The sequence below is a fragment of the Scomber scombrus genome, chromosome 15, assembly GCF_963691925.1.
Source record: "Scomber scombrus chromosome 15, fScoSco1.1, whole genome shotgun sequence".
NCBI lineage: Eukaryota > Metazoa > Chordata > Actinopteri > Scombriformes > Scombridae > Scomber > Scomber scombrus.
The window spans coordinates 1500414-1514599 of NC_084984.1; the positions used below are offsets into that span (position 1 = coordinate 1500414).

At 40.3% G+C, this 14186-nt stretch overlaps 1 protein-coding gene and 1 long non-coding RNA gene across 2 annotated transcripts; both read right to left on the bottom strand.

Moving 5' to 3' along the window:
- Window positions 1-867: 867 nt before the first annotated feature.
- Window positions 868-5645, bottom strand: LOC133995672 (NLR family CARD domain-containing protein 3-like). The gene is made up of 8 exons (XM_062435146.1): window positions 5596-5645; window positions 5230-5308; window positions 4874-5099; window positions 2942-4739; window positions 2672-2845; window positions 2255-2428; window positions 1897-1943; window positions 868-1741 (listed from the first exon to the last, which is right to left on the bottom strand). The coding sequence occupies exons 1-8, from the start codon at window positions 5643-5645 to the stop codon at window positions 1149-1151; spliced, it is 3141 nt and encodes a 1046-aa protein (XP_062291130.1). The 3' UTR covers window positions 868-1148.
- A 136-nt stretch (window positions 5646-5781) lies between these two features.
- LOC133995241 (uncharacterized) lies at window positions 5782-6953 on the bottom strand. Its single transcript, XR_009927142.1, has 3 exons — window positions 6914-6953; window positions 6692-6721; window positions 5782-5827 (listed from the first exon to the last, which is right to left on the bottom strand). It is a non-coding gene; the product is annotated as an uncharacterized LOC133995241 (long non-coding RNA).
- Window positions 6954-14186: the final 7233 nt, after the last annotated feature.

The following is a 14186-nucleotide window of genomic DNA, read 5'->3' on the forward strand; positions in this document are numbered from 1 at the left end:
GTTTTAAATTAAATTGTATGTGATATAATAGAACTTACTTAAAATAAACAAATATTAAATCTGCGGCTGCAGCTAACCATTACTTTAATAATCAATGAGTATGACCATTATTTTCTTCATTCATTGTTAAATGTACAAAAAATAAGAAAACAAAAACAATGTCCATCACAATACTCCAGAAACCAAGCTATCATCATCACATGCTGATCAACAGTTAAAATGTTAAAATATTCAGTTTACAAGAGATTTAAAAAACGGAGAAAAGATGCAAATATCACATTTTAGATGCTGGAAGCAGCTATTTTTGGAAAATAGAATTAGAAATAGTTGCAGATTAATTTTCTCTCTACTGACATGAATGATTACTTGACAGCAGGTTTCTGAATTCATCATACATTTTGAATAAAGTGATGTGATGAGATATTTTAAACCATTACAGGATATCAAAAGGTGATCAGCCCTCTATTAAAAACTTAAAAAGCAGTTCAGGTCAACTTTCATTCTCACATATTTTAGAAGTGTAAATATATTGTTTATGACACAGTACAGTAATTTATGACTATGGGTCAGCTAACTGCTAAATAATAGATAACTTGGCTACTGATATTCACATCTTCTGCTATAAAGAGAAGAGTTCTGTTTGTGTCTGAGGATGCCACACATGAGAGCAGAGAGCCGAGCAGCTTCTGCAGCAGCCGTGAGGGGAACAGAGAGAGCTTTTTAACGTCATTGTGGGTCACATGCCACAGTGACCAATGGCAGCTCAAAGCCAGGTCAATGGGCAGAGCTGCACCTGTTCACTCCAGGCGGGGAGTTCCGGTCCTCTGAAATGAAGCCAACGCGGAAGTAACTTAAAACTGCATTCTATCAAAAGGCCACCAGGGGGCGACCGTTTTGGTGTCAAAAGGACTTCCGTCTCTATAAAAGTCAATGGATAATTCACCAACTTCTCACTTGATTTCTAACCTCAGTAAACTGTTAGGTCTGCTTACTATCTGGTCGTTTAGTGTGTAGTGTGTAGGATGGGAGTATGTAGTATAGAAGTATGTAGAATGCGGTTTCGAACACAGACAATGTTCAGTTTGAGCCCCACAAATGAAACGTATTCATGAGTGGAGTTCCAGTCGTACTTCTCTATATACACAGTACTAAATAACATGATACAGATTCTCAGGGGCAGACTCTCCCTCCTGCAGAGAACACAGAGACACTGAGGAGCCAAACCAGTCAGACCAGAACCCAAACCCAGCATACAGAGGTTCAGTGAACGTGGTGTTGAAGGTGTGGAGGTGGATCAGTGTGTCAGAGGAGACTCTGTAGAGGGTCAGAGAGCCAGCAGGATAGTCCACATACACTGCTACTCTGTGAGAGACAGAGGAGGAGGAGGAGGAGGAGGAGGGGATGGATGTTATTCTGTTATTGTGCCAGACAGAGTAACCATCATCAGAGCAGAACAGACTCCAGGACTGATCATTCCCTCCAAATCTGCAGTCATCACTGTCTCCTTTCCTGCTGATTCCTCTGTAACTCACTGATACATGAACCTTTCCTCTCCACTCGACCTCCCAGTAACAGTGACCAGTGACACCATCTCTACACAGCAGCTGAGGCCGGCAGTCGAATCTCTCTGGATGATCAGGGTAGGACTGAACCTCCTCCACATGTTTCACCTTCCTGTTGTTGTCAGACAGTTTGAGCTCTCTGTTCGCTGTGTTTGGATCCAGTGTGAGTTCACAGGAATCTGATGGAGAGAATGAGACACAATATAGCTGCAGTTATTGATCTATCATCTGTTTGGTGATGACATCATCTTCATCCTTAGTAAGACATGACTGAGTGATGTCACAGTTTGAAGTTTGCTTTGTTTTCATGAATCAAAATGAAAAACACACTTACACTTCTTCAGACCTGGTTTCAACCATTGGACTCCACCAGGCTGCAGGCTGAAAGGAGGAGGGGGGGTCAGAGCAGCACATTCTCTTTCAGCATTACATTACATTGGTTCGCTCTAGTCTTTTATGATTTATTTGGAACATGTGGTTGGGCTTTGATAGACTTCCATCCAATCTGAATCCAGTATCCCAATCCTTCTGAAAACCCTCAATGTCTCTAATAAGGTTTATCTTTCAACATTTACAGGAAACTTCTGTTGGAAATGACAAGAACTCAAAAATTCAGGTGACATCTGTGATCAGCTCTGACAGAGAAAATGTTTCCAGCTCTTCCTCCTCTATCACACATTGTCTGTCCATACCTGAGAGTGTCCAGTCTCCAGTGTGGATCCTCCAGTCCAGCAGACAGAAGCTTCTCTCCTGAGTCTCCTGGATGATTGCAGCTCAGGTCCAGCTCTCTCAGATGGGACGGGTTGGAGCTCAGAGCTGAGGCCAGAGAAGCACAGCCTTCCTCTGTGATCAGACATCCTGACAACCTGCAGACACACAAAACAACACACCCTGCTGTGTGTGATCTTTACCTGCAACTACTCGAGGAACCCCCAGTGAATATGTGGTCCAGGTACAACAGCTTTTAGACACATTTAGAGTATTTACTACTTACTATTGTAAACCTGGTTTTATAAATCATATTAGCAGAGCCAATTCTACACAGGTTTAATGTTCATCCTTTAGATTTTAAATCTCATCATCTTTTGAAAAGGTTGATGACTCCTGACCTGAGAGTTTCCAGTGTACAGTGTGGACTCTTCAGTCCATTAGACAGAAGCTTCATTCCTGAATCCTGCAGGTTGTTGTTACTCAGGTCCAGATCTCTCAGACTGGAGGACTGTGAGCTGAGAACTGAGGACAGAGCTGCACAGCTTCTCTCTGAGAGCTTACACAAACTCAGCCTGGAGAGGAAATGAAAGAGGGAACAAAGTAAGAGGTTGTTTATTTTTCTCTCCTGTTAAAATAATATGAACAAATCCAACTATCTTTGTACTTACAGAGCTTTGTTGGAGGCTTTGACCACTGGCAGCAGCCTCAGAAGAGCCTCCTCTGAAGCAGAGTATTTCTTCAGGTCAAACACGTCCAGATCTTTTCCTGATGACAGTAAGATGAAGACCAGAGCTGACCACTGAGCAGGAGACAGTTTATCTGTGGAGAGACTTCCTGATCTCAGGTACTGTTGGATCTCCTCCTCTAGAGAACGATCATTCAGTTCATTCAGACAGTGGAACAGATTGATGCTTCTCTCTGCAGACACATTCTCACTGATCTTCTTCTTGATGTGGTCAACTGTTTCCTGATTGGTTTGTGAGCTACTTCCTGTCTGTGTCAGCAGACCTCGTAGGAGAGTCTGATTGGTCTGCAGTGAAAGACCCAGGAGGAAACGGAGGAACAAGTCCAGGTGTCCATTTGGACTCTGCAAGGCCTCATCTACAGCTCTCTGGTAGAAGAGTTCAGATTTGTTTCTTAATGTTTTAGATTTCTGGGATTTTGTCTGTTTTCCTGTCAGCAGATTGACTCCAGAGTTGATGAACGTCAGATGGACATGAAGAGCAGCCAGAAACTCCTGAACACTCAAATGGACGAAGCAGAACACCTTGTCCTGGTACAGTCCTCTCTCCTCTTTAAAGACCTGTGTGAACACTCCTGAGTACACTGAAGCTGCTCTGATATCGATGCCACACTCTGTCAGGTCTGATTCATAGAAGATAAGGTTGCCTTTCTGCAGCTGCTCAAAAGCCAGTTTTCCCAGAGACTCAATCATCTTCCTGCTCTCTGGACTCCAGTGTGGATCTGTCTCAGCTCCTCCATGATACTTGATATTCTTCACTTTGGACTGAACCACCAGGAAGTGGATGTACATCTCAGTCAAGGTCTTGGGCAGCTGTTCTCCCTCTCTGCTTTTCAACACATCCTCCAGAACTGTAGCAGTGATCCAGCAGAAGACTGGGATGTGGCACATAATGTGGAGGCTTCGTGATGTCTTGATGTGGGAGATGATGGTGCTGGCCTGCTTCTCATCTATCAATCTCCTGCTGAAGTACTCCTCCTTCTGTGGGTCAGTGAATCCTCTGATCTCTGTCACCATGCCGACACACTCAGGAGGGATCTGATTGGCTGCTGCAGGTCGTGTGGTTATCCAGAGGCGAGCAGAGGGAAGCAGTTTCCCCCTGATGAGGTTTGTCAGCAGCACATCCACTGATGTGGACTCTGTAACATCAGTCAGGATCTCATTGTTGTGGAAGTCCAGAGGAAGTCGACACTCATCCAGACCGTCAAAGATGAACACAACCTGGAACTCTTCAAACCTGCAGATTCCTGCTTCTTTGGTTTCAGTAAAGAAGTGATGAACAAGTTCCACCAAGCTGTACTTTTTCTCTTTCAGCACATTCAACTCTCTGAAAGTGAATGGAAATGTGAAGTGTATGTCCTGGTTGGCTTTTTCTTCAGCCCAGTCCAGAGTGAACTTCTGTGTTAAGACTGTTTTCCCAATGCCAGCCACTCCCTTTGTCATCACTGTTCTGATTGGTTCATCTCTTCCAGGTGAGGCTTTAAAGATGTCTTCTTGTCTGATTGTTGTTTCTGGTCTGTCTGGTTTCCTGGATGCTGTTTCAATCTGTCTGATCTCATGTTCATCATTGACCTCTGCAGTCCCTCCCTCTGTGATGTAGAGCGGTGTGTAGATCTGATTCACAAGGGTTGGGTTTCCTGCTTTAGCGATCCCCTCAAACAGACACTGGAACTTCTTCTTCAGGTTGGACTTCAGTTTATGTCGACCCTCTGCAACACGAGTTCCTGAATGAACAAATAACAAATAAGATCAACCAATAAAGCAAAATGTTATTCCCCTAAAGAATGAGTATATGTATCCCTCCATTTCAAGCCATCAGTAAAACCAACATGTTAAATCTTTTTAGAAATCCTCTTACTGCTCTGCAGACGCTCAGCCAGCTCCTCCTGCTTCATTGTCTTCAGGAAGTGCAGTGTGATCTTCAGAAACGCATCTCTGCTGCTCCTCCTCTCTTCCTCCTCACCATCCAAAACTTCCTCATGATCCTCATGACTGTCTAAGCATTCTGGGTTATCTGGACATAGAACCTTCTGCATGTTCTTCAGCTCGTTCTTCACAAAAGTGAAGATGTTCTCCTCCAGCAGCTGGAAAAGAAAAATAAACTTAACATTGAATTTAAATTAATAGTAAACATCATTTGATTTATCTATCAGTCTGAAAGCCTTCTGGTCTAAACAGAGCAACATGGACAGGTGTGTTTGTACATGTACACACCGTGAATATGGAGTCCATGGGGGTTGGATGCTGCTGGGTAGACTGATCACTGGGAACCTCTAAGCTCTGCTGCAGATCTCTGCAGAGAAAAATATCACATTTAAGGACATTTAATGACTCAATGCTGTTTATAATTTTCTGTCATAGAACATTAAATCCACTGTGCTGTTGTAAGGATTATAAATAATTTAAGTATAAATTGTTATTTCACTACCATATCTTTTTAAATAGAGAGGAAGATACATGAATCAGTCATGGAGAGGAACCTCAGCACTAATGAATATACATGTTGAGTGTCTAACATGTTTTAATATGAATGACAACTTCTTTGTCAAAAACATCTTTCTGTCTTTTTTCAGTTAATACCTTTCACTCTTAAAATGTAGAGGGGAAGCCATGGACCAGTCACTCTTCATGGACACACAGGTGGAGGTGGGAGGGAACGGTATCTCCCTGGATAAAATAGTGACGAATATGTACAATGTTAAAGTTTTAATACCGATAATAACTTTAAGAAACAACTTTCTTTCTGTTATGTTGATACAATCCATACCTCCTTTCTAAAGGGATGCCCATCAATATGGAAGAGTAGGTGTGACTGAAAACAACAAAAGACAAATTAAAGACAGTTTAAATCCTTTTTATTTGTTAAATATTAGAAACATTCATCTGGGTTGTCTTCAAGGACTGTGCTGTGCTCACAACAATATGCTTGACAAACAGTTTGTAACTGGAGGCCTTTTTCCCTGAGTTGTGCTGCTGTGATTCTGATTGCTGATGAAAAACATCATCAAGGTGAAGAACTTCATTTACTTTGCCATGATGTGTGCAATGGAAATGAACTCAAACTTCATGAGTCAGCATGGCTCGACTACTCATAGCTGATCATGGTTCAATATGATGGAAGAAAAACTACAATTCTATAAAACACATGTGGAGTGGATGAACAGACTCACATGATCCCTCCCCTCCAGGAACTTTAAAAGGTGAACACCAGAGGGTTGTTGCACAAAAAATGATTTAAGAAATCCAGGATAACTGAAAAAGTGAGGCTTGACTTAGTCTCATCAGTTTATCCTGGCTTAATCGGTTGCACGTTCACCAAGTCAGGATGAGGATATGCAGCAGCGGCAAACCAGGTCTAAGTAATTCAGATAATTGAATGTTCACAGCTTTCTTACATAGACCACTCGATCAATCACAGATTAACTGATGCAGACGTGGAGAAGACGTGTGCCTCATACTTCTCACTATGTGAGCAACAGCTTCTAATGGAAACTAATGAGGAAGTGAAATAAATGTTAAAGGGGAAATACGTCTAGTGTGATGTAAGTAGTCCAAATACAAACACTTACTAACCACTGCTCCACTGAAACTGTCATAATTACAATTCAGTGAGTTACTGTCATTCCGATAAATGAACACAACATACCATCCCCCAAACGATACTGAAGATACATACCTCCTCGGTAAAGAGTATTCTCTGAGCTCCCTGTAAACAACAAAAGACAGTTTAAAGTTTAAATCCTAAATATGTTTAGTTTTTAAGCTGTAAATGTAAACATTAAAAAATGGTAGTTAAATATTAGAAACATTCATCTGGGTTGTCTTCAAGGACTGTGCTGTGCTCACAACAATATACTTGACAGTTTTTAATCCGGACCGCGGTCTACCTATTAGTTACCTCTGATCTAAACAATACAGTGACCTTTTCTTGATTTGCGGGTAATCTTCTGGTTCATGTTTTTTGGGAGGGGGAGGTGTATCCACGGTCCCATCTTTCTCTTCGGGTGTACAGCTGGGATCAGGAGAGTCTGGTCCCTGCCGATGAGGCCTGAAACAAACACTGACTGATGAATGCACATCAGAATAACTTTCTTCCTGGATAGAACAGTCATGAAGAACATGTTCAATGTTAACTATTGGAATATAGATTATAGCAGAAGAAACACCTTCTATCAAGTTTAATCTGATACTTTCCAGTTTTAGTATCTATAGGTTTATCTATGTACTCTTCATGGACACACAGTAGGGTCAGGAGGGTAAATGGTAAAATGGCCTGTACTTATATAGCGCCTTTTTAGTCTTTTCGACCACTCAAAGCGCTTTACAATACATTTCATTCACCCCATTCACACACATTCATACACTGATGGCAGGAGCTACCACGCAGGGTGCCAACCTGCACATCAGGGGAAGCTAATCATTTATACACATTCATACACCGTTGGCACAGCAACGGGAGCAATTTGGGGTTAAGTGTCTTGCCCAAGGACACATCGACATGTGGACTGGAGGAGCCGGGAATCGAACCGCCAATCTTCCAATTGGTGGACGACCGCTCTACCTCCTGAGCCACAGGGTCTGGTGTCATGGCTCATGGTTCACGACTCTTTGTGCTCTCTTGGTTTTGAGTATTGTACTTCTGTTCAGTCCTTTTGGTCATTTGTTTTTTCTCATTTATATTTGGGTTGTGTAACAATTTTCTGGGTTTTGATTTTCAGTGTGATTTGTATCCCTCCACTCCTCCCCAGCTCATTTCTCCCTGCATTAGGTTCATTAGCCCTGTTCTACCCAGCCAACCTTTGGTTTTTGTATGCACATTACAGAAATAAAGACCTTTTTTTTCTTCTGCCCTCTTCCTTTTGGCCTTCAGCATTTGGGTCGTCCTGCTCCGCTCTTCCTGACATCTGGTCTCTGCTGTGTACGATTTCAGGAACAATTTCACCTACTTCCAAACTCTGTGGAAAGGGAAACAATCAATTTTGGCTCATGGAGGAATGTTTTGGTCTAGTACAGTCTAGACCTACTCTATGTGAAAAGTATAGTTAGTAGTTAGTAATATAAGTTCTGTTGTGTTTTGGCACTTTAAAAAATTGTACTGAAGTCAAAACTTAAGCATCACGTTGTTGATGGTGGTGTATAACTTAAAGACTTTCATGTTGAGTATGTACACTCTTGTTGTTCTTTACTTTTAAAGAATCCAAGTACAACTTTAAATTCAATCAAGAAGCAATGTTTGGGAAACACTCTATGAATATGAATGAATACAGTATATGTATCAATTACAATCAAAAGATTGACAATCAAAGATTTAACATTTAAATTTGGTAATATATTATGTTTAGGTATAATCATAATTGAAAACAAACACCTGTTTGTAAGACCAAAACAACATTTCAGAGGGACAAACAAACAAATGCAGTTCTGTCTGAATTGTTCATCAATGTCAGGAGATTTAGAGATAATCTTGTTACAAGGCTAAAATGTTGTGTAAGATCTTAAAGTGAATTCCCTGAACATGTTTAATACGTTTGCAGCTAGTTTAGATGTTTTGTGGCTGTACATCATGACAACACTTCCCGTCTGTGGTTTTCTCTGTGATCATATTGAATGTTGGTACTGTCGATGTCACAGCTCAGTTTATTCTCTCAGATGATGTCATGATCATTAAATAAAGATTTTACCTACAGCAGCAGCTGCTAATAAGTGCTGGTGCTTTTCTTCTTATGTGTGAAGACAAAGTCAGAAACAAATTAAGATAATCATTAAACATTCACATTAACTGACAAAATATGCAACCATTTACATTCATGGGTAAATTTCAGCTTACAGAGAAGTCCACATTGAACAGCCTGCTGCAGACATGAATAATATTCAAAACAAGCACAAAGAAAACAATAGACTATTTTCAGTGATCCGGGTTTTACCTGTTGTGTGATGACACTTCACTTATTGACACTCCCTAAAAACTCTGCAGGAGCAGCGTCGAGATCAGACTGACTTCAGCACAGAGAAACACACCTGGATCAAAATAAAACATGAACACATAAAAGTTTTTGATGGATCATTAACATTGAAAACATTACATCACCATAATCTATCCTGCTGTTATTGATCCTGAACACAAACTGTTAACAGAGAGTTGATCTGATCTGAAGACAAATACAAGATTTTCATCTTAACCTCTCATTAAACTAACAGTGAGAACAAAGAAGAGTCATTTAACACTGAAAACAGTCAGTTAAAACCTTACCATATGGACAAGAAACATCTGCGACTTGGTGCAGAGGTAAGAGAAAGTGAAATACTTCAAACATGACAAAGACAGAGAGGGGGAGGGAGAGGAAGAGTGAGAGGGGCGGAGAGAGGCGTTATATTTCATTCCTGTGGGATTATCTTAGTATCTTAATCAGTTATTAATAAATAGATTCTGAGGAGTCGGGATATTTATAATAAGAAGTATAATACACAATATGGTAACACATGTATGTTACAAGTATTTATTTGTAAACTATTATATGTTTCCTGTGGTGGCTTCACAATAATTAGGAACTGAAATATGGGAATTTCCCTGGAATCTTGGCATTTTCCTAATTCCACCTCAGTTGCTGCTCCCTATCCTCTCCTCAATACACATCCTCAGTCTAAGTGAGGATGGGTTAGGGTTATCCTCAGCCTTAGTGAGGATGGGTTAGGGTTATCCTCAGCCTAAGTGAGGATGGGCCTGTCCTAGTCCCTTAATTAAACACACCTACAGTTTACCCAGTATGGGTCAACAGTATGAGAGCATAGACACATACTGTGATAATTTCCCCTGACGTAGTTTGGATGCAGTTGAACTACTTTTTGAAATTTCCTCAACATTAATAGTTATAAACTGTCACATTTCAATATCAAACACAGCAGAGACACACAAACCAGAAACTGACTTTAAACTCAACACATGTTGAAAGTAAAATGTTGTTTTCCTCATTAGTCTGTGAGTCACACCAAACATGAAACACACTCAAACATCTTGCTGTCACATGACGTTCTGATAAGATTACAACAAAGTGATTCATATAAATCTCTGACACTCTGTCACTGATGTGGTGAACAAATTATTCAAGTTGCCTTATAATATTTAGAAAAGTACTTTTTAAAATGTCCATCAATAGACTATTAGAAGATAAGGTTGTTATAAATGTATGTATGTTTTTACCATAGACTGTATATAAGAAATGGACGTAACATCCGTGACGTCACCTATTGGTTTGTGGACTGCTGCTCGGAAGCCAATAGTATCGGATCTGCCATCTTGAAAATTTCAGGTGCATGCTGGGAAAAATAAAAACACGGATTCTACTTATATGGGCATCAGGAGGAGCATGAGGCGCCCTCCTGAACCTGTGAACCAATCAACCTGTCAATCACCACGTAGCCACGCCGTAATGCATACCCTGCTTTATCGTCACATATAAAATCAGGGAGGCCAAAATGTCCCAAATGAACATCATACTGCATTGAAGAAGGCTTTAAACTAGCGATTGAGACCATAAACACATTTTGAAAACGTTTACTGAGGTTAGAAATCAAGTGAGAAGTTGGTGAATTCTCCATTGACTTGTATAGAGACGGAAGTCCTTTTGCCACCAAAACGGTCGCCCCCTGGTGGCCTTTTGATAGCTGTATTTTACTTGAGTCAAACACATTGCAAACTTCGGACTGACTTCAGGACAGATGGAACATTTACAACAGTCTCATGTCACAATCACAACATTTTATCTAGAGCTTCTGAACGGATGTTTTAACATTTCTGCTTTTTAGAACAAGTGACAAGGAACTAACGGTGAGAAAAAGAGGAAGTGGTCTGAAACACTGAAACGGTTTCCTGATGACTGGGAAAATCTTCTGAGACACATAAACGACTTTAACCAGGAAATAAGCAGATACAGTCAGAGAGGGAGGAGAGTCCAGAAGATTATTAAAAATGAATCAACATGAAACGGCACAGCAGGACTGATTATGTAGAAAAGGTTCTCTCTGTAATAGGTTCATATAGGTGTTGTTCAGCAGACATCGCTGTAGCTCATATTACATTTATAAGAAATAACCGCCGCTGCTTCACATACCAAGGTAATGACGGAGAGACAGCTTGTCGAGTATAAACCTGTTAATATCACTTTCTAACCCTAACCCTAACCTCTCAAATGCATCTGAGACTTTATTTAAATTTAGGTTTTGCATGAAGTTATGGTTATCTAACTGAAAACGTTAACAGTTGGTAGTATTGTAAATCTCAACAATTAATACAACTATGGTTGCAAAGAACAAGTATTTTCTCCATTAAGTTTTTAATTTATAAAACATCAAAATCCCAATCACAATATTCCCGAGGTGATGCTGTCAAATGTTCAAATTATTCAGTTTACAGTGAAAGTCTTTAGGTTGTTCTTTGTTGAATGAAATATGAGGAATTATTAGAGATTCCAGAAAGTTTTATAGATTTAATTTGTGTTTTAATTTTTAATTTTTCGGATGTAAGGGTGAAGTCTTTATAATCAGCGGCCGTATAAAGTGTGTCCGGTTGATGACGTCCCTCTACTGATGAGAAAAGACTCTCAATTAAGAGCCAAACTCCTTCATTTTCACACATTAAGGTAAACTGTAATTTCACTGATTAAATATGACAGAGTTTACTGATTGCTCAACTCTGTGAAGAAAACCTTCAAAGGTCAGAAAGGCTCAACTTAAAGGTGGATGGACAAGTTCCTCCTGTCTGTCTGTCTGTGTGTGTGTGTGTGTGTGTGTGTGTGTGTGTGTGTGTGTGTGTGTGTGTGTGTGTGTGTGTGGAGGGGGGGGGGGGTTCTACATCAAGTGAAACCCTCAGTTCAGCCTTATGTCTTTGACTTTCATTAACAGGAGTTTGATGTCTGTGAGGTAACTGGACTTCAGTTCAGGGGCCAGTCAGTTAGAAACATATTCAAAATATGGACATCACCCATTGGTTTCTGGACTCCTGTTTTGAACTATCAAGTTTGTAATTTTGACCATCGCCGTGTTTGATTTCTGGAGTTAGAAGTGATATTTATTTGGACGAGCTTGGTTAGGCATGGCGGATTTACAGTCGGTGGTTAACTGTGATAATACTAATGCTAATTTTTGAAACAACAACAAAAAACAGGCTTAAAACCATTAAAACAAAATGTATTTATGTGATTAACTGAACAGCCTACATTTTAGAGGATCTTTTAATTCAACCAAACTCTGAAGAAAATGTTACAATGAACTTTCATGACCTGAAAACACTGAAATATAATCTTATTTCAATATACAATACTCTCTATATAATCTTATACTCTTATTTATTATACTTATACTCTGTGAATCTGGGGTTACACCATAGTTACATTACCTAACCACCATGGCATCGACTTGTCAATCACAGTGTAGCCAAACCTTAAAGCATACCCTGCTTTTTACTTTAAATCGAACCATAATTTACAAAATAATCATCATGATGTATTAAAGAAGACTTGAACTCATTAATAAAGTGTTTACTGAGGTAATAAATCGAGTGAAAAGTAGGCTAATTTTCTCATAGACTTCCATACAATTGGAGCAGTGGAGTCGCCCCCTGGTGGCCATTAGAGAGAATGCAGGTATAAGTCAGACTGAACTAACTGCATGGTTAAAACTGAAGCAGCCTTCGTCTTTAAGCATCTACAACCATGTCCAGTTGCCCTCGATTCAACCCTTGCTGGGTAGCAGGAGTTTGTTTTGATGAGATAAATTCTTGCACGCGGAGCGGAGCGTGAATAAGCAGCGAGAGGAAGTGAGACCGATAGTAAGAGAAGCAAACATGTCGGCACCAGAGGAGCCAACTTCTGCTTTCCTGGGGTTGCATTTTGCTTCAGGCTCATTAGATAGTGTCTGATGGTTTTGATTGATAATTTTCTCTCCCTGTACTCTATCTCTTTCCCTCCCCCGCTCGCCGTCTGCCTGCACACACACACACACACACACACACACACACACACGCACACACACACACACACACGCACACACACACACACACACACACACACACACACACACACACACAACAACAACAACAAACAGGTGTGAGGGAGCATACAGTGTGTGCGATAAGGGAGCAGCAGGTTGGTGTTGATTCAATAAGAAAGCTATTTTCTCTCCTTCTGCATCCGGGCTGGAAACAATCAGTCTTCAGGGTGATGTTCCTCTTACCCCTATTGATTTTTACGTGTGTGTGTGTGTGTGTGTGTAACCACCAAATAATCCTCATCTATCCCTTCATTCCTCCCTCTCTGGTCCAGCTGAGTTAACCTATACAATTGCAGAAGGGGGAAATCAATGACTATCCCTGCAAACACACACACACACACACACACACACACACACACACACACACACACACACACACACACACACACACACACACACACACACACACTGTACCTATACACAGCCCGGTACACTATGCTCGGCTTTGTATTAGCTCTACAGAACGGATCGTGTTGGATGCTTGTATGTACTGTGTGTAATTTAGTGGATTTATTTCAGTTGTCCAGGTTTTTCTTCGCTGACTTACTGGACATCGAGAGATGGAGGATTGATTTTATAGAAGTAGAGGGTCAGAGGTTCCTCAACTGCAAAATGATTGACATTATTCATCTATTCATTGGGTGCAACACATATTAATTAACACCATCAGCAGTGACAGTGACACATGATTTACATCAACAGTCGTCCTCATTCTCAGTCAAATCTGAATGCCCAGACATGATATTGATATAATATTCAGTGTGACTTAAAGTTACACACATTATTACTGCAGATGTCCAATGTGAATTAAATCTATTTACAAATCATATAAAAGAAAGACGCTCCTTATAAAACCAGAACCTGCCTGAGAAGTATCACATTTGAAAGTTTTCCTCAGGATCAGTGATATTCCTCTGTACATGATGTTAAACCAAGTTCACACTGCAGGACTTTAACTCTGATTTTAAGTCTCAGACTAAACTCAGACTAATTTTCCAGTTGCTTTATAATCTTTGTAAAATCCTGAGTCAGTCGTCTTTAACAGTCCTAATAAATAATAATAATAATAACTTTTGTATGGCGCCTTTCATGAAACCCAAGGTCGCTTCACAATAACAAGAACAAGA